At 39.2% G+C, this 26,652-nt stretch overlaps 1 protein-coding gene across 1 annotated transcript in view; it reads left to right on the top strand.

Moving 5' to 3' along the window:
* The first annotated feature begins 2,410 nt into the window (after window positions 1–2,410).
* VGLL3 (vestigial-like family member 3) overlaps window positions 2,411–26,652 on the top strand; it is a 44,583-nt gene continuing 20,341 nt past the window's right edge. The window contains exons 1-3 of the mRNA XM_004675487.2: window positions 2,411–2,897; window positions 13,860–14,145; window positions 22,236–22,769. Of these exons, the coding sequence (XP_004675544.2) occupies window positions 2,772–2,897; window positions 13,860–14,145; window positions 22,236–22,769 (946 nt within the window). The 5' untranslated portion in view covers window positions 2,411–2,771. The remainder of the gene's footprint in view (window positions 2,898–13,859; window positions 14,146–22,235; window positions 22,770–26,652) is intronic.

The following is a 26,652-nucleotide window of genomic DNA, read 5'->3' on the forward strand; positions in this document are numbered from 1 at the left end:
TGAGAGTGAAAGCTACAAAACCGATCTTCAGTGGATATTTGGGAAGATGACTCCTTGAAGAACAAGGAGTTAGCAAATGGGGAAGGTGCTGGGTATTGGTGTGGATATTATGTTCATGTGGAAAGAAAAAAGTGGAGGTGGATGATATTATAGCTCCTGCCTAGAAAAGGAGGTCTCGATTCAGGGGCACTATGGACAGCTTCAAGAGCTGGTGACATAGGCAGGGCCAGAATTTGAAGATTAAAGAGGTGAGACTCCAGAGAGGAGGTACTCACTGGGAAGTTTTTAAAGAGGCACTTTCTACATTACTCTATTGGATTTGTTTTGGCTGAGCCAGAAAAGAGTAGGAGGATAAATAATGGGAATGGATGAGAAATTAGGGCCCAAAATCAGGTAGGTTTACCTGCAGGAGCCCACCTGAGCCATGATGAGTGAGTTAAGTGTGACAGCAAAAGAGATAAAGAACTGGGGGGGGGGGCAAGGCATAGAAATACGATGGAATAAGTAGTTTCCTAGATAAGATGGAGACTCTGAGAAGGAAGATTGATGGTTCCCAGATTTCTAGCTGGACAACTCAGAGAGTGAGAGTCTCAACATTGGAGGTGATGATGGAGAGAGAAGTCCAAATTGTGCTTGTGGACAAAATATTAATGCCATTATGATCGGGGTTCCTAAGGGACATCTATGTAGAGTTATCCAGCTAGAAGACAGATAGATGAATGTGAACACAGGAAAAAAGGGTCTGAACAACAGCTGGCAGTTCAGGAAAAGGCAGCAATAAACATTTTAATAAGTGCTTGTGTATCTTAGTAAGAGGCATACAGTCCAACTATAAAAAGTACATTTAAAGTGCAAAATTTGTAAGCCCTCATAAGTAAATAATATTCAATGAAAGAAAGGACAAATTATAGCAAAGCTGTTAGTAGTAGCAAAGATTTCCTATGCAGTTGTTTCTGTTTGTGTTCTGAGCATGAGTATGTATATATGTGACTATATGTGTCTGGGTTGCTATAGATATGTACATACATGCCTATATAAAGATGAACTATATAATAATATTGCATACCTGTACTAGTGTTATATTAGGGCTACATAACAAAATGTCACAGGCTGGTTAACTTAAACCACAGAAATTTATTTTCTCAGATCAAGGTGTGTTCAAGTTAGTTTCCAGTGAGGCCTCTCTCCCTGGAGTTCTCACTCAGACCTCCTCAGGCCTTTCCTCTAAGCCAGCATAAAAATCACAAATGCCTCTTCCTCTTTTATTAGGCACCACACCAATCCCAGGTTACAGTTCTACTCTTTTGATGTCATTTAACCTTAATTACCTCCTTATAGGCCTCCTTATAGGCCACTTGGGACATTGCCACTTGGGGTAAGACTTAACATATGGGTTTGGGGGATACAGGGGGTGTATCAGTTCAGTCCATAACATTCAATACCCAGACTTTTCCTCAAGGGACGTTTCTATGAAAATAGAACAGTTTGCTCCTTGTCATAAAAGAGGATACGTGTATATATTGGACGAGACCTATTGCTTAAAGATCAGTTTGCTTATTTGCCTAGCAAGTGTAATTCTTTTCTATTTTGCCTGATTATATCAAAATATATCACAATACAATTATATTCCTACAAACTAAGTTTTGTTTTTTTTTTTTTCATGTGGAGAGGGTTATCAACCTCTTGCAAGTAGATGATCCTGTGAACAGTAGCAGAAGAGCTTTAATCGATTGTTGGTATCCTCTAGGACATCAGGCTCAAAAAGACAGAAAAGGTCGACATTCCAAAAGAATGTCAGACCACGAAGTTGTAAACCTAAAGTGGAGGTTACTTGTAAAGAACTGAGTTGCATTCTTGGCATGTGCGCACTTGCGCTCAAGTTAACTTTCACTCACAGTCATATTTAAAGTAACAAATCCGAAGTTTATTTTGCGCCTGCTCTGTTTTCCCTCTGTACACTTGGCCTTCTCTGGACCCTGCCTTTTGCGGTTTTGTGCCCCGTAAAAGCTAGTCGGAATTGGGAAGCGCTCGCTCAGGCGTCCAGGTGACTGGGACAGGGTGGGAACCCGCGGAGTTGAGAGGCTGCGGAACCTCCCGAATACCAATCCCCTCCCACAGCCCACCCCCGGGCGAGAGGCGGAGAGGGCTTCAAACTTCGCTCCAATCCGCGGCCGGCCCTCCCCGGGGTCCCCCTGCTGGGCGACCCGCCCGTCGAGGCCCGAGTGGCAGCGGGAACTTTGCGGAGCGCGAAACCAGGGTCCGCGAGGCGACGCGGGCCCCCCGAGCCCTCCGGGACCTTCCCTCCGCCCCCGCCTCCAGGTCCTCGCCCCACCCGGAGCGCTGGTGATAGGACGAGCCCTGGGCGTGCATTGTGTGTATGCAAAGCAGAGCCCCGGCTCCCCAGGGCTGCCGGACCCGGGCCGGCGCTGCTGTGCGGCTGGGCGGCGGTGGGCGCCGCTGCCCTCCTTGCAACCCCGCGCTGTCATGCCCCCGCCGCGCGGCGGGCGGCTGCGTCCCGGAGCCGCTATATAAGCGCTGGCCAGGGGACACCCGGAGGGGCTGAAGATGAAGGTGCCCGCGTATGGGCTCCCGCTGATTGCCAACCCCTCCCGATCCCGCGCCGCGCGCGGAGCCCGAGGCCGCCGAGGACCCGCCTTCGCCGCAGTAGCAGCTGGAGAAGCGACAGGGGCGGCGGCGGTGGCGGCAGCGCCCGTCTCACGCGCGCGTACAGCGGCGGCGGCAGCTCGGGGGCCGCCGCTGCCCCGGCTGCCATGAGTTGTGCGGAGGTGATGTATCACCCCCAGCCGTATGGAGCGCCCCAGTATCTGCCCAACCCCGTGGCAGCTGCAGCCTGCCCCACAGCCTACTACCACCCGGCGTCCCAACCTGGCCAGCAGGTGAGTCACCGACCCGGCAGCCTGCCGGGGGCGGAGGCGAGGGGCACTGGAGTATCGGCCTGGGGGTCTTACGACGTCCCGCCGGGACTGGGGGCTCGGAGGATGCTCTGCGACCCGAGGGAGCGCCCTAGAGCAGAAAGCCGTCAGAAGACAGGAGAGGCTTCGGCAGGGACAGCAGCAGGGTGGACGGGTGGGGTGTTGGGCGTGAAGCTCTACCTGGCTGGGGACCTCATTGAGCTGTTAGCTCGGGACCTCAGAGGCGGCTCTCACGACCGCCCGGCTACTTAGGGCTCAGTTCTCTGAAGCTTACAAGGGCATCTGTCTTAGCAGGATGTGAGTAAACTTGCCTTTAGCCAAATATTTGGATTCCTTTGGAAAAAGGTAGAATGTTTTGGGGTCCTTTTTTTTTGACTGAGCGGACGAGATGTGCCACTGTGTCACTGACACAGGAGCGGCTACCTGAACAGTGAGCTCATGGAATGATCTTCTGGGACTTCTGTGGTGCAGCGCGGGTCTGGTCTGAAACGTCTATCAAATGCTGCTGGGACTTCTCTGTAGTTTTCTTCTGAGGACTGTGACTTAGCAGACCGAGATTGCTCCCAAAGTTCCTCATTTACTTTTAGTTTCATCAACAGAGGTGTTACAGTTCCTTTGTTGGAAGTGTGTCCCCTGCGAAGGGGCAGTCTTGGAACACTGGGTGGACGGGAGGTGTTCTCCAGGTCAAGAGACCGAGAATGTTATGGATTAAAAGACGTGGGAATCCGGGAGAGGATGCAGTTCCTTTAGAAGGGATAGAAAGGGCTCTGGGAATTTGGCATTAGCTACATCTGATATTAAATTCCACACCAACTGAATGTGTGTCAAGACGTAGGTTGCTTGCCATATGTATCTGGCACGGGTGTGCCAAAATAGGGTCCCCAGATTCTGGGGTCAATTTGATAGGGCAGAGAATACAACTTATTATTATTTTTTCTGACGTGGAGACACCTATCAGGTAACTGGAAGTCACTATCCACAGACTTTGTTGACTTAGTTTTTTAGGAACCGTGGTTTTTTTTTGTGGTTAAACATTCAGTTCTTAAATTAAACTGGCCTCTTCATTTCTATATCTCCTCTACCTCTTTTTCTTTGGTAAAATGATAGCGCTACTCTTTGGAGAGAAATTGTAATTTTTGAGTAGAATCTAGAGATTTTGAATTTCAGCTGAATCTGAAAGGTTCAAGTCCCAGATTTATCTGTTAATCAGTATGATCTTCACTAAGACTAAACGTGGGCAAAAGAGGAAGCAGCTTCTTTTTCTATCATTAAAAATATATATATTCAGCAGCTTCAGCATTTTAGAGAAAGATTACTTTTGGGGAGGGACTCTGAAAGCCGTTTGTAATTTGTGGTCAGGGTGACAAATTAAATCATTTTGTTTGTGGTGTTTGTTTTCCTTTGGATTTAAATATAAAGACATAAGTAATGGTGAAAATCATTAAGTTCAAGTCAGGCAAGTGAGGCAGAGACCCTGGAATCAATCAATTCTGTGTGTTTTATGAACTCTGTCTCCAAAGGACCACCCTTCCCATCTCTCCTTTCCTCATGTCAGGGATGGTAGAGGCCTTCAATTACAAATAGGAATGTGGAAGAGCAACAGACTCAAACTTTACTAGAACATTCAGAAAGGTATTTTTCCCTTTCAAAAATTCCTTGAACTAGTAGAAGTTATGAATAAGGGTTTATTTTCTAGAGTTGTGAAAATAATTCCCTTAAAATATGAATGGATAGGTGGCCTTATAATTGTAATACCTTTTTGATCTAGAAAATAAAATGCAGTGTCAGAAAAATGATAAATGACCAATCATAAAATTAGATTTCAATAAGAATTCAGTACTTTTTTGAACTTTGTAACAGGCCTGAGACTCAGTCCCCAAATCCCATTGTTTTTGCCAGGACCATCCAAAAACTGAAATGAGCTTTCTTTTGTACCTGAACTGGTTCTTTCTGGGCTTGTGTAGGTGTTGTTTCAGTAGATGTTAGGCTGAGTTGACATTAAGAACTTAGTTGAGAAGTGTGCTTGGAAAATTTCATGTTGCTTTTACTAAAGTGGCTTATTTGAGATTACTTTTTTATCAAGTAAATAAACTGACTATAACTGGTCAGTAAATAGAGACTTGATAGTGTAACTACTGTTCTTTCCTGTCAGGAGTTTATTTTGATGACCTATATTTTTTTTTATTGGAAAAAAGAGTAAATCAGGAAATTCTTATCAGGCTGACAGCATTTTTAGACTATGTGGTGCGTGGGTGAAGTGGGACTAATATTGACTTGGCCCTAATGCAGTCATCCGAGAATACATATTTTGGTTGTTTTTGCATTCCATGAGGTTTTATCATTATTATCCATGAAGATTGTTTTCTCCGTACATGGGAAGTGACCCTTAATAGCATCTTGCCTTGGAGACAGAAATTAGGACTACAACTTCTACTGCATTAGAAAAAATTGATTTGATGAAGAGAAAAAAGGAAAAGCAGCAGAAAAATATTAGACAAGAGAACACTAAAGTTGAACGTTATTTTTGTATTCAGTTGTAGTAATGTATCTTTGAATTGATAGTTCCTCTCAAAGCTATATAGTTCAGGCATCTTTATAAATTAGTATTCAAAATGGTTCATTATGATGTCTTTTTTTAAAAAAAAAAACATAAGCATATTTTTCTTCTTAACCTGTGACCATATAGCTGAAAATTATTTTTTGGAATCATCAAACTCTAGGCATGTGCACTCTTAACCTCTCCCCTAAAAGCACAGATGCACTTTTGAAATTATAAGTTTAGTTCCTATTATACATAGTATGCATCTCATGTAAGAAATAGCTTTGTGTCTTAAAAACATAATTGACTGCATATAACATCAAGTTTCATGGTGATGTGTTACTTAGGTGTTTGGTGGGCTAAATGAATCAAAAGTAATTTGTAAATATACCTGAAGCCCCTCATGTGAATTCCTAGAAGTTACAGAGCTGTGTGTAATGTTATAGTGTGTTTTAAAGGATAAGCCCAGCGATGCTGAGCTCCCTGGTCCACATGTGCCACCTCCTCTCAACACCCCCCCCCCCAATCTCTTCATCACCCTAATGCTGAGATCTTCTCGAGGGAACCTTGACTCAGTCTCTCAGCATATGCTCTGAAGGCCTGATGACACTGCAGAACATTGCAGAAGGGAATGCATTTGCCTTTTAACAGTGACAGTAGGGATTAGAGAGAAATTTTTGAAATGTGTGTTAGGAAAAATTGAGGAAAATAATATGAAATCATAGGTCCCCTTTATACCCAGTGGACTTCTCATCTTAAATGCAGTCTGTTACTATCTAACCCCCCATCCCTGTTCATAATATTAACATGAGGAAGATAGTTAAAGAAAAGCTTGCAGAATGTCTGTCATACTTTATAGATGAGGCAGTGAAAGCAGAGAACAGCAACCACCAGGTTTTGATGGTGCGTACAGGTTTCTAGCAATCACACTTCAGGTTTTATAGAAATTAGATAATATTTGCTCTGTCCTCTTTGAAGGTGACTGCTGGGTGAATCTGAATTAAGATTGATGTGCTTATAAGCTTCTAAACAGTAGGCTTAGAATCTGAAGTGGAAGTCCTGTTAGAACTTTATAAGGAGTTATTTTTGCAAATTCTTTCTCTTGACTCTGCTACCTGGATTAGGTCTTTGAATCCTCTGAGATTCTGTTTACCAGGAAAATATGCCTGAAAAACATATTTCAACCCTTTCTTTTACATATGGAGAAATGAATGATCATAGGGCTGAAATGTCTGGCGACAAATTGCCAGGTTTATTGGTGGCAACATTAGGAGCATCGGGTCCTTGCTCCCCAGTGTAGCATCTTTCTACCAGGCCATGCAATCCCCACCTTTTTGTATTGCACAATAGGCTTATTTTTGTCTTCAGTCCTCCAAATCAACTTTTTGATAAAGAAGATTAATATGCAGTAGATTCTTTGGCCTTGGAGTTTGAAATTCTTTCCAAGTCCTTGGTAGTGTACTTTTTTAGTTTAAGCATTCCAAAGTCCTTTTGCAAGCATTTGTATTATGCTAATGGCTTTTGCTACCCATGTTGCATCCAGTGTTGATGAGACAGAATGTCCACACAGCAAGTGAACATTTATTTATTTTAAAATAGGAATTGGTATTAACAGTCGGCTTTAAGTGCCTCATCTATCATTGCTGTTCCAACATAAGTTTAGATTCATTAAGAGGAAAGAATACAATTACATCCTAAATAGTTTCAGTCAACTTAGAGGATCTAATTTTCTTGCATCTGTAAGCAGGACTTAAGTGGATTTCTAAGAATTCATGCAGGACTTCTTTGAAAAAGAACAGCCCCTATAATTCCACACTACACAAATTAACTTTCACCAGGAACTTTGGAGCTGAAAGTGCCCCACATTTGTATCCTTCTAATAACTTTCCAGCCAGAATATTCAAACCTAGAGGAAAATCAAACTTTAAAATAACTAAACTGAATTGTTGTCTATGGCAGTCAACCAGAATAGAGATTATAGTAACCCAAGTAAGCGCAGGCTTGAAAACCTATAAAATCATGCATGGTGGGGATATGGTCTCCAGGAAGTCAAATGCTAGGACAAGGTAAACTTTCTTGGAAATTTCAGTTTACACTATTTTGGTTACATGCAAGGAAGTTCTACTTCCTCTAGTAACTTAGAATAATCTCCTATCTCGTGAAGTTGGAGATGGCAGAATGGGATTCACCCCAAGGGCAGTGAGGCCAGTAGGGTAGAGTCAAAGGGTAGAATCGTGCCCTTGTGCCCAGTGACTCTTTACTTCCAAAGGGATCGCTGGCAGTACAAGGCCAACGGTGCTGGGCCACGTACATATTTCTGTCTTGTATCTTTCTGTGCAAAAGGAATTTTCTCTGAGATTGAAAATATTACGCTCATGATTACTACGGCAAATCCTAAAGAAAATTGTGAGCTAGGAGACTGCCATTCTAATACCTGTGTGCTTTGTGTGGCTCCCACTCCCACAAGTCACGTTTCTAGGAAGTTGTTGAAAATTTTCAAAAGAAATGCATCCAGAAATTCATGTAAGGTATCATATACTCAAGACATTTTCATTCAAGAAACAAAGATTTTCTAATAATGGTGTTTTAGACTCTGGCAAAAATAGTGAAGGAAATAATTTTGGAAAAAATCTCTGCCCTAATTTTTCAAAAAGCACCTCTTTAAGCAGCTGGTTTTCTGCACTAGCTATTCATTTCGGAAGATCCTCACAGTGTCTTTGACCATTGCACCCAAACATCTGCTGGAAAAACGAGTCATAAATGCCATATTTATAGGTATTCCAGTAGATACCAGATTTATGCCAGTCATTTACAAGTGTGGTCTGAACTGGGGTAACTGAACTATTTTTCACTTGGCTCATACTTTCCTAGAGGGGAAGGGGGAAAAAAAAATGACCTAGAGTAAACAGGTGGCCTTTCCTTTTAAAACTACATTCCGAAACAGTTGTCTTGGTGGGATTTACTGGGGCGACTTGAAGGATGCTTGTGCCTATGAAAATAGATGAAGGAAGCACCAAAACTAATTAATTCCTAGGAATTGGGATTGTTGATCCATGGCTGGAAATGAATTAGTCTTCAATAGCCGGTAGGGTTTTTTTGGCTAGTGTCCTACAAAATCAGAGGAGGCAGCCAATGTAAGAAACAAAATTAAGTGTGAATTTGTCTAGAACTCCAGTATGTTGCTTATTAGGATATAGAGTTGGACAAGGCCTCTGAGATAATCAAGTCAAAATTCCTCACTTTCACAGGAGGAAGCTCAGGGCCGCAAGGTCCAGTAACTTACCCAGACTCCTTGCAACTAGCTTTGGTTACGCCCTCTTTCCCATTCCAGTTCTTTTTCAAATGTTCCCTTTCCATCTGGGCTTCTTTAGAAATAAGAAAACAACGTTTTAAGAAGGCAATTTCAATTGATATTTTTAAGGAGGTAATAATTGTAGCTTATCAGTTTCTGACTATTAGCTTCTTGGAGAACTAAGATTACCTAGTCCTATCAATAAATCAAGAGGCCCTTTATTTACTATTGTCCTTACATTTTTCTCTCAACTAGTTAGGAGTTGAGTTTAAAGAGACTGACTTTGATCTTTGTGCCTCCATGTCTTGGCCTAATTACTGACACAGAATAGGAGTTAATTGACAATTCGATGAATAACAGATAAATTTAAAAGATGAAATCATACTCTAAGTCTAGTAACTGGATTATAGAAACATACCAGAAATTTACATCAGAAATTGTTGCTTCATTCAAAGTAGTCAGTTTGAACGAGAACACATACCCGTATGATGTGATCATTGCTTAAAACATTTTGGGAATGCAAATTTTGAAATTCATTCTAAGCCCATGGCATAGTTTCCTTTTTGAGCATCCTCAAAACTAGAAACTTTTCATCCTTGGAGGGAATTATTTTATTTTTTTACAATGACCATAATCATTTAGGGGCAGCTGTGCCCAAAATAGTCAGTCATACTAAGTAAATATGTGTGTGTGTGTGTGTGTGTGTGTATGTGTATATATATATATATATATATTTTTTTTTTTTTTTGGTTTGCACTTCCCTAGTGTTAAACAAATAAAGGAACAGAACCTCAAAGTTTTAGTCTGTTTTGAAAAATTTAAAACATTTGCAAAACAAGATTTCCAGCAAAATGGTAGATACTTTTTAGCGATATAGAAATTCAGTTTTACACACACACACACACACACACACACACACACACGAGCGCACGCGCGCACGACACTACATTATTTGGTAACAAATCCAATATACGTTTACATTTCTAGATTTTTTAATTTGATAAATAAGTGAGCTAAGGGAAATGAAATATATGAAAGGTCTGTGGCTTATCTTTCTTATCCTAGCCCACCCTCCCTTACATGAGTCTTCTTCCTCCAAGTGGACTAAGAATCAAAATTTCACATTTCTCTGAGACATTAAATAATCTATTATCCAAGTAAATTGAGAAAAATATAATCAAAGAACAGTGTGCTGTACTTAAGACTTTACACTTCTGGAACATTCATAAAAGTGAGTGGGCCCTTCCTTCAGCCTCCAGCCATGTTTTTGAACATGAAAGAATTTTTGCCTTTAGAGAAGATAGTTAGTAGACATTTTTTAAAAAAGTTGTTTCCAAAAATCCAATGATTCATTAAAATACTTTTGTTTCCTTAGGAAAAAAGTTTCCACATATGCACAGTAATCATTTGGCATTTTGTAGGCTTAAGCCTTGGGGAGTTAGTGGTATTTGGCTCCTGACATGGAAGCCTTTCTCTTGTTAGACAAATCCTCTTGCCTGAACATTCCTGTGAGAGTTTGTTTCTGTTGTGCTGATGGTGGGCTGTGAGGTGGTTGGCTATGGTTTGCACTGCTGAGGCTGACTCCTTGACACTGTTCATTAGCTTTTCAACTGTTAACTCCTTCATTGTTTCACCTGAGTTGACGATAATTTCACCTGAGGAAATATCATTATGCTGTGGTGAAGGATGAGTCAATCAATGCACATTAAAGAAATCAACTCTTAGTCTTTGAAGTCCCTTTCAATAACTTCTTTATTTTGTTAATAATTCTTCAGGATTTCCTAAGAAAAGCACAACTACTTCTAAGGGATTTGGATAATTTTAGTGTGTGATTGTATACTTTGGGAAGATATGAACTTGATTGCCTTTAAACCTTGATGTCTAGGTGCTAATGATTAGAGGCTTATTCTCAAAGTTCAGAATTTTCTGTATTATTCTCAGGAGAGAATATCACTCTAGGGAGGCTTTATTCCAAATGAATATGGGAATACAGAATATGGCAAAAGTGCCCATGAATAGTATATTTAGTTTTAAAAAAAGGCCAAGCATGATTTACAGTTAAGAAAGTCGTTTAGCCTTAAGAGTCAATGGAGAAAAATACTAGGATAGTGTGACTATCAGCATATGTATCAACTGCTATTTACATGTTGCTTTTGTGCTTTCTTTACATTGACACTTCATATTTTCAAAATGTATGCAAATTCAGTGTTAGTTTTTCAGGAGCAATCAGGTCATTTGGGCACTTTAGAATTTTTATTTTTATCAGAGATGTTGAATGTGAGATCTAAATACATTTATGAAAGCCTGTACAAATATGTTTATCTGTGTGTATTATAAATATTTAATATAATTAAATATTTGTGAAAATTAATCCAGCTATATCACGTGCAAGAAGGGTTGTTAGGTAATCCTATGCCCTGCCTGCTGGTAACTTGGATAGCCCATTTCTTTGAGTTTCCAAGAAAATGTATATAATTACTTAGAGATAAGCCTTACCAAAGTGGGAGAGAAAGAAAAAAATATATTGTATAGTATTTCCTAAAAATATTAAATTAGAAGTGTCAACATGGGTAATTTCATAGAGTCACAAGTATTCACATATAAAGAACGAATATTTTAGCATATAGTTACATAAATATAGATATGTATATGTGTATAAAAGGCTGATATTAATATCTACTACTGATAACGAAATATAAAGATTGTAGAAAATAAGTGCATTCCATAACAGAAGATACATTTTCAGGGAATAGATTAAAAAGGTTTTGATACAATGGCAAATTTTGCTCATTTCATTCCATACATTGAAAAGTATATAATTTTAAATCAGTTTATTAGTATCTAATCCACAATTGGTTTGAAAAGAATGACATGAAATTGTGTAGTATTTAGAAAATTATATAATCTTAAATAAATTAAAAATCTATAGATTAAATTCAAATGCCATCAGTTAATGAAATTAAGATGTTTTTATTATTGCTACTATTTGAATGTGGTTTTCAAATCTTTTACACATATACAACTTTAATTAATTTTATATCTTCTAAGAATTAATTGCTAATTGGGATAAAATAAACCATGTCTTTCTTTGGATAATTAACACAGCAGGACTCTTTAAAGAATACAAGTTAATATTAAACAAATGAAACAATTAGAGGCAAAGTCACACTTTCACATTCTGATGTTGAGCTGAATGTTAACAGAAAGAAGTCAGTTTCATAGATAATGATGAAGATTTGTGGACAGTTAAGATACTGTGTCTATCGTTCTGATTTTAGTATACATTCTAACATGCCTGAGTACTCAGCAGTGTGGGTGAAAATGATAAAATATTCAGTAAATGCCTCAACACATGCACACAAAGAAATATTGCTGTGATTTGATGAATAATTCCCAATATTTACTTAATTATAGGAAATATAGGCACTCAGTCATTACAGTCACTTATTTTTATCAGCAAGGCATATTCAGCCATAAGGACTGGATTATTTATTCCTCGACAAGTCATAATCATATTGACACACATGTTAAAGAAAAAGCAATACATATGCTTAAAAATAATAGCCCCTAAATAATAACCAGCAGTCGTAACATGCCTGAACATTTCAGGATAGACCTAATAGAACAAGAATATAGTTACTGTTGAGGGGAAGGGTGAATTTTATTGAACGACACATTTATAATTTGGGACTATAGATTTGGGCGAAGTTAGCAATTCCATTAGCAATATGAGTCTGGGCTTTGTGTTTCGAGAACATTTATAAAACTATGTGTTTATTTAGGATCCTAGAATTATTATTTTTTTCTTTCCACATTCATTTTCTAGAATACATCCCCCCCAGCCCCACCAGAATTAGAAAAATGAGAAAGGATGAGGTTTTTCCAGGTATACAGATGATAAAAATCTCACTTCACTATTAGCATGAATTTTATGATCACTAATTAACATTCTTATATAAAATTCAAATAGAAATTGCTGATTGTAAAAATAACACGCAATGAAAAGTGTCTGGAAATATTGCAATGCAGGAATGAGAAAATGACAGCTACAAACTTACAGCCCAGAAAGACAAAAAAACATAACATCAATTGTTGATGCACACTAGATACCCTTCCGCTCCTTTTTTTCTCACAATCACACACTTGTGCCTCTGCATATTTTTATGTGCTTCTGGCTCCAACACTTACATACCCTAAGACTTTTGGCAAGTCACTCCACTTCTCGGTCACTTACTTTGCTCATTCTAAAAACATGGATAGTAGTAGCAGCCATGATGTAGAATTCTAGAGCTTAAAGAAGGCAGTAGGCATGAAGTTTTACAAACATGTTTGGCATATATTTATTATTATTACAGCCATGTTCACAATGTAAAATTAGTCGAAAATTATCAAACCTTTGTTACTTGTATTTGGATGTCACACTTACATTGTTCGTATTTTACATTATTTGCAGTGAACCATAATAATACCTTTTCCCCTCCTCTATGATAATGGTGGTAAGTGGAACATCTGTAAAATATGTTCCATGCAAAATGAATCTTCACACAGACTTATTTTGTCATTTTAGTTTGATTTTTGAGAAATGAGTTTGGCACATCTGCCAAGTCCTTTCATAAGATGCTACATTCCTATTTTTATTTTAGCTTATTTCATTTGTGAGAAGCTCTTTTCTTCTCTACTCCTCCCCCAGACAGTCAAGCCTCCTATTTCCATCCCGACTCTAACAGTTCTGTACCTTAATCTTTAAAATAGAAGATGGAAAGAGAAATTGGGAGGGATTTATCACTTAAACAATAAAAGCACGGTCCTTTTGGTATACCTAGATTTTTAAAGAACAAACCTCTTACACACACTGTAAATATACTCTCAGAATGTTTTTTTTTTCTTTTACCAAATTAAAAATAACAGACTTTTTTTTAGGGTAGGAAGGAGAAAACAGGCTTGGGGAGGGGAAAGACGCAGTAAAGCAGATGAAGAATCATTTTGCAAGCATGTGTTAATATTTAGATTCTCTTTTTTTTAAGTGAAACGTTAACTAGTTGATGCTTTCTTACAAACTGGTCTTTGATACTGTGTTTTGTTTATTCCATCCCAGAAGAAGTTAGCGGTATACAGCAAGATGCAGGACTCTCTGGAAGTCACCCTTCCCAGCAAACAAGAGGAGGAGGAGGATGAGGAGGAGGAGGAGGAGGAGGAGGAGAAAGACCAGCCTGCCGAGATGGAGTACCTTAACTCTCGCTGTGTCCTTTTCACTTATTTCCAGGGAGACATTGGGTCAGTAGTGGATGAACACTTCTCAAGAGCTTTGGGCCAAGCCAGCACCCTCCATCCAGAATCTGCCATTTCAAAAAGCAAGATGGGGCTAACCCCCCTATGGCGAGGTAAGAATTCCAAAGCAGATGCTCTCCAGGGCACTGTCTCTGTTTCGCAACTGCCTGTACCAGGTTCCAGCTGGAGACGTGCCCCTGGGGGACGGATATCCACTTGCTCTTTAATTTTTAAGGACAGCAAGGAATTTCTTTCAGACAAACAGCTGGATCGGTTTTGTCACATGTGGAATGCAGGGTTGGAAAGGATGCAGTCACACCCCTTAAATTCCTCATGGAAAGTAGTGATGCAACTGGCCCGAGTTTATAGTGGCAGGATCAAGCTGCGCAGCACCATTCCTGAAGCCCCGATGGCCCAATTTGGATCTCTAAGTAATAGGCGTGCCGGGATCAGCTTTGAAAAATTAGCTCTTGTTCATTCCACTAGGTGCTACGTGGTGACATAGCAGAGTTCTGAGTCTGACCCAGGAATACGGACTTGAAGGCCTCATGTGTTCTCTTGATAGCTGTTGCCGTCCTGCCTTGTCGTGGTATTAACTCTGTAGTGTCCAACCCAGGCAGGATCGACTGTCTCTACGTGGGTTAGACGACTCTTTTCACCTCGGGAAAGCACAGCAGTTGATTTGGCGTTCTCCTCTGTATGTCTCTGCATACAGGTCACAGTGGAGTGTTCGAATCTGTTGTTTGGCTCACACAAAATCATTGGGTGCCACCTTAAGGAATAGTTAATTGCAAGGTTCTAATGAACAGAAAACGTAATTTCACTGATTGTTTTCCAGAAATGTGTAGTAGATGTTTCTTATGAACTTGCCTGGTTACAAGAGGTATCCAGTAAAACTGTTCTCAAAGTGTGGTTTTCAGGTGTCACATGGAAGCTTGTTGGAAATGCAAGTTCTTAGGCCCAACCTACTTACCCCAGACTTTACTGAATGAGAAACTCAAGGGTAGAGTAACCGGCATTTAACCAGCCTCCCAGTGATAAGGTGCTGGCTCAAGCGCTGTGACAATGCAGACGGCAGGCTCCCCGATCTCAGACCTGCTGACTCAGAGGCACCAGATGAAGGCTCTGGGAACCACAGTTTCTCAGGTGTCCCATGGGATGACTGGTCACTTGTGGCCGGCCAGCTGTAGAAGGGGCAGATGACCAGTGGGCCATGCCCTCTCAGCATCAGAGAGCAATTTTGCTCTAGCAGTGGAGAGACCCTCGCTGCGCAGTTATTGGACGTGACCTGTAGCTACAATGCTCATTGTTCTTACTTTCCTTCTTTACCCCTTCCTCCCTCCTCCCCCCCTTCTTCCTCCCCTCCCTCCTTTCTTTCTTTTCTTTTTTTAGTAAATATGAGCAACACTAGGATAAGCTGTGGCTAAAAAGGAGAAGGTGGAATACAAACTCAACTGACTGAGTTCTTTGGGAGAGGAGAACTGAGAAGCTTACCGCTTATTTGATTGATAAATATTATGAACTTCCCAAAAGACCTGGAAACTTTGCCTTTAGAAGCCTCAGATGCTTTTGCAACCAACCAGTGTCCTGTTTGATGGCACATGGTGAACACTTTCAATAAGTGTAGAGGGTAAAATAGGAAAACTTCACTGAATTAGCTGGTGCATAGTTTGATATATAAATTCTTAGCAGGATAATTTTCCCTAGGAGAGTAATACATGCCCATTTCTTTCAGCAAAGTGACATATACAACTTAGTAGTCATTTAACCTGGAATAAAGAAACAAAGATTCAAAATTATGCCTATATCTCAGAGTGGTTGTCTAAGGTATAGCCACGAGAGTTTTCAGTGAGGTGTTGTATATTTACCAAAAAAAGCATATAATTCAATCTTTTCCATAATTTCCATGACTGAATAGAGAATACCTTGAGGTACACAACAAACTTCAGTGCAGAAAGGGGAAGTTAACAATAAAGTTTCAGAAATTATTTTTATAATTTTCTTGGCATAATTTAGGCTGGGCCTTGAAATCTATGCTGTCTTGTTAATTGGCATAGAAGACAAATATTTATTAAACTCTTATTGTACGCTATGTCGTGCTTTAGGCAGTGGGGCTATGTCAGCTAATAGGAGTTCAAAAGAGGGAAATGAAAAGCAATAGGTAGAGACCAGATTATTTAGAGATCTGTGTGCCAGTTTAATCTCTCAGAGTTGTCCTGGGAAATACAGCCTGCTCTTCTTTTTCCATCTTCCTTGCCCCCTAAGACTACATATATCAAGTATAGTTATACCACTTCTCCTAACACTTAGGATGATGCAGTTCTATCTATGGAAAAGCCAGAACAAATATGAATTGAACAATTACATTGCTTAATTAAGTGAACCAAGTATGCATGTCCTCCGGATTTGAAAACCACAATGTCCTTCACAGATAGTGTTTGCAAAAAAGTTATTTGTAACCCTTGAAATGCAGTTTTCATATTTATAGAATAAGGTGATTGAACAAAGTGATGTTGGAATTTTTCTTTAAAAAACTCAGTAATTTCAAATGTATTTTTTTAGGTTTCAATTTGCAAACTAAACTTTGCATAGTTATTTTTAGTTGTGAATTAGTGAGTTTTACAAAACTTACAAACTTACAAAATTTGCTCAGGATTCATAGGCGATTCATAAAATATAAAGATGAATTAAATAACATCTTAAAGAGATGTTATTGATTGAGGTTGAGATTCCCAGATCTTACTGAGAGTTTAGTATCAATTGCCGAAACTACCATATTTGGAAAAATTCAACTTTTGGGTTTATGTCAAGTCTGGACCTTATTACTTTCTGTTTACAATGTAATCTTGGGCTAATTATGTTAAATCTCTGAACTCAACTTCAACTGTAATAAGTGTTTATTAAGGTCCATATCCTAGGGTTACTATAAAGAATAATTTATAATGCATACGAATAATTTAGAATAGCGCTTGGTACAAGTTGCTAAATGCAGGTCAGATGCCTTTTCTTCATTCCCTGGGTGTGTTTCCATTCAGTTAGCACAAGGACATAGAAGACCAACCATTAGTCTTTATTCAGAAACAATGTTTTCTGGAAATTTGTATAGCTTGGCACAAAATAGTTATCATGGACATAGCAGGTATTCAACGCGATTGACAATGTTGATGAGCATGACAATAATACTTTATACAGGAGCCACTGACCAGCTATTAAATTAAAGGGTCTAATTTATAGCATGAAGTTTTTGCAGTGTTAGACAAGTGCTATAGTGCTGCAAAGGAATTTCAAACTGACTTATGTTTGATGGCAGAATATATTTCCATAGTAAATCTTTAGACATAGGACAGAGCATCAGCTAATAGTGGAATAATGCTCATATTTGAGTGTGTGCCTTGACAGTTAAGAAAATCCTCTTTAGGCAGCTGCTATAGAAACAATTGACACAGCAGCATATCAATTACCTCTCATCCTTTCTACATTTTAACAGGGATTAAAAAAGGCTTCTCAGTTATGGAAACCTAATGAATCTGTTTGTCCCATGTATCAGTATTTATATTACTATGGGTTGATTTCATTGTAGAAATATTATTAAAGTGTGTGAGAGAGAGTGAAAGGGGAATAGTTAAGTCATAGCAAAGTCCATCACTGATTTGAAAACCATACTGCATGATAAACTTAGCGACATTTTTCTGTTTTGTAGTTGCAAAGTAAATATTTGTTGCTTGATTGTTCTATGTAGTGTCTGCTTGTAGCAGATCACACAGAAAAGACCTCTCAAAAGGAGCACTAAAAGTAGACAGCAAAGGGGAGAAGGGAACGGGGAGCTGTGCGAGGCTGCAGCAAGAGTTGAGCTACATCTTCTGGGGGATTAGTGTGGCCCTGTGGGAAGTTTGCAGCCTGACTACACTCCACCATCCAGAGTGGACACCAACTCTTGAGATTCTCATTTTAGAGTCATAAAGCCTATTTTGAGTAATGCTAGGGCAAACACACACACACACACACACAAGAAAAAAAAAAACTAGGATTTTTTTGGTCATAATGGTAATGCCTAATTCCTGAATGACAATGGAACACCATATCATCATTTCACCTCTGCCCTGACAATGGGGATTAGCTAAGAGAATTATTTAGATTGGAAATAGAATAAATTCCACCCCCACTTGATATTAATAAAAAGGTAGATGTTATCTTTTCACACTGGCATTTTAAAATAATGTCTATTTTAAGATCATATTTCGAGAGATTTTTACAAGCACTTGAAATAGAAGTTCTACAGCCCTTCATTGCCCTATTCGTCCATTCAATATAGTTTTCATTTTTTAAAGTAGCATAAATTATTTGTCCTGTTTTTTTTTTTTTTCTCAGAGACATTTAGAGTGAATCTAAAAAGTATCCCAGTTACCATGAAATGTGTTAAACTCCTCTGTGCTTCAGTCATATTTCTGATACAAATCACAAAGTGACACTAATGGGCACGATTTGGGTGGCTTGTATTGAACAAGTGTATTGATTCTATTCTTTTTTTTTATCTAGAAATAAATATCTGTATATGTAATCTTTTTTTAACCCCAGTGCAAACTGGTCCAAAGTATATTTAGATTTCTGGTAGGTGTTAGCCTGTCAATGCTAACATCATTTAACTGTGGAGTCCCACCGGGCCCAAAGTCTCCACGGAGTGTTAATATCATACAGTTGTGAATTTCCTCCTCTAACCCAAAAGTAATATAGCATGGAAACAGCCCATGCACATTTTTTTATAATTCCTTTTCATCCAACAAATATGGCTGTGATTAAGTACTGGTAAGCAAAGAGTCATGTAATGAAAAAAATTTACATACATATGAAATAAGCACACTGATTCTCAAGCATGAAACACAGCATATCATCTGTTTCTTTGTATCAAGATTTTTTTTAATAATCAAGATACCAAATAGTGGTTTTGAAGTGTAGACTGTCCATAAACATATTTTTCATTCAATATTGTTTCATTTACTTGTAAAATGCAACATTGTTTTGGAAAAGAGCTGCATAGATCTCTGCAAACTTTATATTAATCTCAGAAGACATTCTGACGGGGAAAATATTAAGTTACTTCTAATTTTATTTTTCCCTGGGGCATTTTAAAGCTTTGTTCAATCTTTATGGAGTGCATTTTTAAAAATAGATTTCCACTTTCAATGATCATGTGTTCACTAATCACAATACAATACTTCATAAATAGTATAATACTTTTGGTAAGGAATTTGTTCATTATTCACAATTGTCATGCATATCCAGACTACTTAAGTGTGTGTGTGTGTGTGTGTGTAGACATACAGATATATGTATATGTATATAAAAGATCGGGTCCATGTAGAAACCACTTAGTGCACTGTGTTAAACTCCTCTGTGCTTCAGAGTCGTATAAACAAATGGAAAAAATAAAAAGGGATGCATCTGAGAAATGGCAAATGACATTTTAATGAGGGGTTTTAATAAGGGAATTCTCTCTGGCACACACCTGTGAGCTGAGTTTGGGGTTTTTTGTACCAGGATTCTGGTCCCACCAGGAGGTGGAAATTGTGAACAGTGTGAGAGGTTTGGTACCGGAAACTGGATCTGTGAGTCCAAAGTGACAGATTCGTGGTGGCAAAGCTGCAGCATGTCGCTGAAAGGAATCTCTACAAACTCTTTTTCAGGTTTTAAACTCTAAACATTGGCAGCTTTTACTGTAGATGTTACAACCAGAGTCTGCAAATAACCCTCATTTAGTCAACTAAAATTTCCTTCTCACAGTTTACTAATTTTCCTTGTCATTAGCAGCCACTTTTCATTGTCAGATGAAGATAAGTCTTAAATAAAGCTAATTGTCCAATGGCAAAATGTTTGAATGAAAGTGCCTTATCTGATGGTGATTGTGACAGTCATTCTATCAAAACGTTTCAGGACTGTTGGAGACATGAAGAGCAGTGTGCATGTCTATCTTTTGTCTCTAAAACACAATTTTCTGGATTCCCCCAAGGGTTTTGAGATCCAAAGTGTTTCTTTTGGAGAGAGTCTAGAGCTTATTGTTCCTAGCACAATGGGGCGGCTGCTGGAGAGAGAATGGAGTTGCTGGTCAGCAAGTGCCACAGCTTTTAGGAAAGCAAGAGAAACAAAAAGTTTGAGTACCACAATGATGTCCTAATTATATTAGTCAAATTACTTATGTGTGGGGTGGTTCAAGTTAAATAAGCTTTCCACACTCCCCTCCCCCCCGCACCCCCCTCTTCCGCCACAAGACCCCCCCACAAGAAAACCACCCTAGCAGTTTCTGAAGCAAGATCATGGATATGTCAGACTTCTGAACACTTTTACTTCAGAGTAAATCCTCAGCTCTCCTTCATTTAGTGGAAAGGTAGAGTTAGGTCCTTTTGAGTGGAACCCACTGTAATCTCTTCTAACACATGCATTACTAATGTGTTTAGTAGTCTTATCTTCATTTATAGGTAGAAGTAATTAAACTTTCTTGGGTCATAGAATGGCAAAATGTCTTATGAAGTCATAAGACATTTGGAATTAAATGAGCACACATGCCTCATATTTTAGTGAGAAACAGAAAGGAACTGAAGCCATAGAGATTTAGACAGATCAATTTGGAGTCACAAAATTAAGATGAGTAAGAGCCAGGGGCTAGGTCTCTGGCTGAATTCTCTAGACTCCCACTTCAGTGCTCTCTCACACCACACTGAGGACAATTTGATATAGTTGAAGGTATTGATCTTTCAGACAGATCTGAGTATGTCACTCCCTAGATGAAAATCCATTTAGAACTGTGGTCATCTATGGTCACAGGGACATAGGGTGCATAGCTGGTAAAGCCACACCCTACTGGGTTGTTCTTTGATTGTAATCTCTCTCTCTCTCTTTTTTTTTACCATCTTACAAGAATGTACTCTCCTGTGTGTGTGTGTGTGATCGTGTGTGTGTGTGTATGATTTTGGACCTTTTTTCACATATTTTTTCATTTGACTAAAATACTATTTTACTTGCTCACAAGACTAGTCTTACTCAACCTTTTGATTTATTTATTATTTTAGACTGTTTCATGCCCTGTCTATGCTTCCCCTTACATGAAATTTGTCTGTTTATTTATCCAGACTCCTAGCTTGTGATTGAAAGTGACATCTGTCTGTCCAACCCTGACTTCCTGTTTTGAACATGGTCACCTATGTTTTGATGATTAAGTGGAAAATATAACTGAAACATATTCAGGAAGGATTTGTCCTCTTATTTACCTCTTAAGTATTATTCTTTGATGATATTTGTTCTTCAAACACTTCTTGAAACCCGTGAGCCTTACTCAAATCTACCACTCACAATTTCCACAAAATCTCGACCAAGTTTTGGCTGTTTAGGTTACAGTTGTGCCCTCTAGTGGCTCACTTGTGCAGAATGTACCAAGTAGGCTACCTGTCCTGGAGGCCCAGCCTACTCTTCAGCCAGAAAGTCTTGGCTTTGTCCCTGAAACAGTTTCCATGTCTCAAACAGGGGGTAAAAGCAGTTACCTGGGATTGGAGTAAGATCATTCATGCAACACCTTGGTTTAGAGTTGTGTGCTTGGTTACAGTCACTTTATGTTAACTTATTCTCAGTCCAGAGATGAGATTTCTACCAAAAAAAAAAATAAATAAATAAAATAAAAAATCCCTTGGAATACACTCTTTCTGATGAAAAATGAGTGTGGTAAATATAGTGATGCTCTTTTTATTTGTCACTTTCAATGTTCAAATGTTCATCTTGAATGAAAATTGTACTTCCATGAAACAAAAAAATGTTAAACATCATTCCTACCTACTAGAACATGTGTGTATCTGTCTGTGTGTGTGTGTGTGTTTTACCTGCAATATGCATACTATAGCACAAGCTTTCTTTACCTCTGAAGCAGGTACACAACCTCTGCTGAGATCTGATAACACCCAAGGGGAATAAAGCTTTTCAATCTCAGACTTGCACATGTCAGCATAGACTGCGTTTAAGCAAACAGAGGGAGGACTCATTCAGACTCTGAACCCCACACACTGACTTTGCAGGAGAGCTGGGCTTACCTGGTATCAGTTCACCTTTGTGTGAGGAGAAAAAAGTGCACTCTCATTAACCTGCTAAAGATACTGAACAAGTAAAGGCAAGTCTATCACAGAACTGAATCTTATGTAAATAATTTGTTTTTCTGTCTTCTCAGACAGCTCAGCTCTCTCAAGCCAGCGGAATAGTTTTCCAACTTCCTTTTGGACCAGCTCTTACCAGCCCCCACCTGCACCCTGTTTGGGGGGAATTCATCCTGATTTCCAGGTCACTGCACCCCCAGGCACCTTTCCTGCCGCTGATCCCAGCCCCTGGCCAGGACACGGCCTGCACCAGACTGGCCCAGCCCCTCCCCCTCCTGTATCCGAGTCCTGGCACTATCCCTTGGCATCTCAGGTGAGCCCATCCTACAGCCACATGCATGATGTGTACCTGCGGCACCATCACCCCCACGCCCACATGCACCACCGCCACCACCACCATCACCACCACCACCGCCCTTCCGCTGGCTCTGCCCTGGATGCGTCCTACGGGCCCCTGCTGATGCCATCAGTGCGCACGGCCCGGATTCCTGCTCCCCAGTGTGACATCACAAAGACAGATCCCACTACAGTCACCACTGCTACCTCAGCGTGGGCCGGAGCCTTTCACGGAACTGTGGATATAGTGCCAAGTGTGGGGTTTGATACAGGTGAGCTGGGGGGTTCCTACTTTCAGTAAAATAGAAGAAAAGTCAAGACATAAATGTTTAAAAAAATAGAGAATTTTGAAATGCATTTTCCCTTATTTTGTAAAGTCAAGCTTTGTCAACATGTTTAGAGAACCTAACCATTTTGCAACAATACCTGCATTCCTGCAGAAACTGGTATAACTAGCTCATGAAGTACAGCCTGACAATGATCTTGGGACTTTTTTGTGCTAGTAATCTATTCCATGTCTTGTGCTAGCAATCTATTCTACACGTAAGTTATGTGGAGTATCTTATGTTTACCAAAAATAAGCATATTATTTAAATCGCCTCTGTTCCTGTACTGTATACCATGTGTTATATCAAGTCGAATTCAGAAGTAGGAGGTTTCCATAATTTTTCTTTCTCTGCCTGGTGTTAGGGCTTACTGATTTATACAACAAACTGTCTTCTGGAATATGGTCTAAGGTCAACTTTTTTGGAGTTAGGAAATGTACTTAAAAACAATGGATTTCCTTTTCCTCCCCTTTTCTTTCCCTTCCTTGTATTTCCTAATATCAGGCTCAATTTAGATTCTGGGGGCATCAAATTCTAAGGAAAATCTAGATTTCAGACAGTATTCCTGTAGGTGACTTTATTGTCATCCAATTTAGAGCCCCACTGCTGTGAAAAGTGACTTGCCTCTGAGAGAATAATCTGGGGCATGACAAGGAAATATGACCTCCCTGTACAGAGATGACCCCCAACGGAGAATAGAAGGGGCAGAATTAAACATGCTTATTTTCTTCCCCTAAATTCAGTCGTTGTAACAAATATCTCTCACTCTTTATGGAGAGTTAGAGAAGAATTTTCCCAAGAATGAGATTCTAAAACATAGATTTCATAATAGAAAATATATGGAATAGTGTACTTGGGCAATGTCTTTGTGGAATGAGAGAACTGTGTAGGAAAATTCTCACCTGGAACTGGGGTGGGTCTTTCTTTTTAAAGATGTATTTATTTGTGCATACAGAACTGGGGTACAGGCCAGAGAGAGGCTTAGGGGTGGCAAGAGGCTTCACCAGAGACAGAGTGGAAAGCAGAACAGATGGACGAAGTACACTGCTGAGTAGAGCAACTGTGGGTCAGGAGAAATCTGTCACATCATGTCACCGCGTCATATGGTCACCTCCGGGGCAGGCGGGAATCGAACTCATGCGGAAGTGGCTTTAGCATTTTAGTGTTGTGCTTTAACCAGCTGTGCCACCAGGGAGGGCCAGGGTGGCTCTTTCTAATTGCCTGTCTTAAGTTGAGGCAATGGGTTCTGATATTCCTGCATTGAGAAGTTATTGGGTGAATTCACCTCTGGTAAAAGGACATGGCATTAGGCAATGTGACTTTGTCCACCCGAATACACTGCAGAGATTCAGCAAAGGAGTAGTAACTATATGATAATGTTTCATGGAATTTTTTTTTATCCAGGGATGCAACTATAGCTCAACACAGGCAAATCAATAAATATACAAAATCATCAACAAAAAAGATAAAAATCATATGGCCACCTCAGTTTATATAAAAAGAATGATAAGACTCAGCATCCATTTATGATAAAACTCCCTCAGTAAAATGGGTATGGAAGGAGCACATCTCAGCATAATAAAGGCAGATTACCAGTCAATATTATACTAAATGTGAAAACTGAAAGCTTTTTTTCTAAGATCAGGAACAAGATAAATTGTCTACTCTCATCACTCATTTTCAACATAGTATTAGAAGTTCTGGCCAGAGCAATGAGAGAAGAAAAGGAAATAAAATGTATATGAGTTAGAAAGGAAAGAATAAAACTCTTTGCAGATGACAAAATAATCTACAAGAGATTTCTGTATGATAGACCCAACCTAGGAAGGTGGGATAGTTGAAAGAATGAGAAATGTTTCTCGATATATGATCTATCAACATTTACCTGACCATGAATACAAAAGAGAGGCTCCCCTTAGGACTTTGCATCAATGCCAAGTGGCTACAGACCTAAGAGAGGAACATCCTGCATTAAGATTTGCATGAAACTTCTGAAAGTCTAGGTAATCAGCTATTTTCACATTCCTTTAGGAGACAAATTAATTCAACCATTTTGATGTGAATTTGTCAAAGGATATAGCATTTTCACCAGGAGAATGGTTTAATATTTGTAGGCTACTTTTATTTTAAAGACATTAAAAAAGAAAGGACATCTTTTGAATTTAAGGAAATTTAAGGTTGAATATTATATACCACTTCGTGACCGAAGGAAGTTTTATTAGACTATTATGAATGGTATAACCCAACATTTTCCTGTAAAGAGTGAGACAATATATTTTATGCTTTATGGGCTTGTATTGCCCCTATTGCTAATACTCAGATCTGCTCTTGTGTGTAAGCATCAGTTGCCACTGCTTAAAGAAATGCGGACGGATTTGTACCAATAAAAGTTCATCAAAGGACACACCTTTTAATTTTATATAGTTATTTCTCTGATGTGATATTTCACTCTTCCTTTTTTATTCTCCCCATTTGCAACCATTCAAAAATATAGAACCCATTTGTCCCCTCTTGGCTCAGGGGTTATATATGAACAGATGCTCTACTGATTTGGTCTGTGGGCTGTATTTTTCTCACCTCTACTACAGTCCTATAGGAATAATTTTTATCCTTGAACACACACACACGTACATGCATATTCCCTCACTGAAAATATTCATATATATATATCCTGAACCTTTAATGATCATCACTACCAGAAACAACGGAGATTTGAAGCCAGATAGCATAGTTTTACAAATCCATATCTGTCACTTATTAGATGCAGGACTTTGATATATGTTTATGGGTATAGTAATAAAATAGTATTCTGAGATTTGGTAGATGTCTCATTGGGTTTTTTTGAGGCTTCAGTGAGTTAATGAAGCAAAACATTCACAAAGGGGCCCTATACATTTTAGAACTATATATATTCTAGCATGAAGGAAGGTAGAAAGATGCTCACTATTTTTAGCTTTCAAAATTTAGTATTGATCTGTATTTCACATATTGTGCACTTCACCATTTTAAAATATGTTCACAAGATTGTGCAAGTTTCCCCATAGTCAAATCTCCGAAAATTTTTATCACCTGAACAAGTTGCCCCATATATCTTAGGAGTCATTTCGTATTCCCTCCTTCCCATATGCCTGGCAACCTCTAACTTACTTTGTGTTGGATTTCCTATTTTGGACATTTTTATCTATCTATCTATCTATCTATCTATCTATCTATCTATCTATCTATCTATCTATCTATCTATCTATCTATCTATCTATGCATACAGAACTGAGGCATGGGCCAGAGGTGCAGGGTTGGCAAGAATATTCACCAGAGGCAGAGTGGGGAGCAGAACAGGCAGACTGATGAATTATACTGCTGAGGGGAGCAGTGGGAGAGACAGGAGAGGTCTGCTGTCACCAGGTCACCTCCCTGGCTAGGGATTAAATTCATGTTGAAGCGGCTGCAGCTAGCTTCCTAGTGCTGTGCTTTAATCTATTGCGCCACCAGGGAAGGCCCAGACATTTTATTTAAGTGGAGTCATACAATATATGTCCTTGTGTACATGCCTCATTTTACTGAATATTGTTTTGAAACATTTATATAGCATGTATCAGATCTTTATTTCTTTTAAGGGTAGCTACTATTCTACTTAGGGGTATATGATAGTTCTTAATAAATTCATTCATTGATTTGTGCCTACCTTCTGGCTAACATGAATGCTGCTGCTGTGAATATTCTTATACAAGTTTTAATGGGCATGTTTGTTTGAGTTGTCTTGGGCAGATAGTTAAGGGAAGAATAGTGGAGTTGAGAAATTCACTTTTTATATTCTATGCTGAATTTTTTT

This window comes from Condylura cristata, unplaced genomic scaffold (assembly GCF_000260355.1).
Source record: "Condylura cristata isolate star-nosed mole 26May11 unplaced genomic scaffold, ConCri1.0 scaffold00003, whole genome shotgun sequence".
In the NCBI taxonomy this organism is placed as follows: Eukaryota; Metazoa; Chordata; class Mammalia; order Eulipotyphla; family Talpidae; genus Condylura; species Condylura cristata.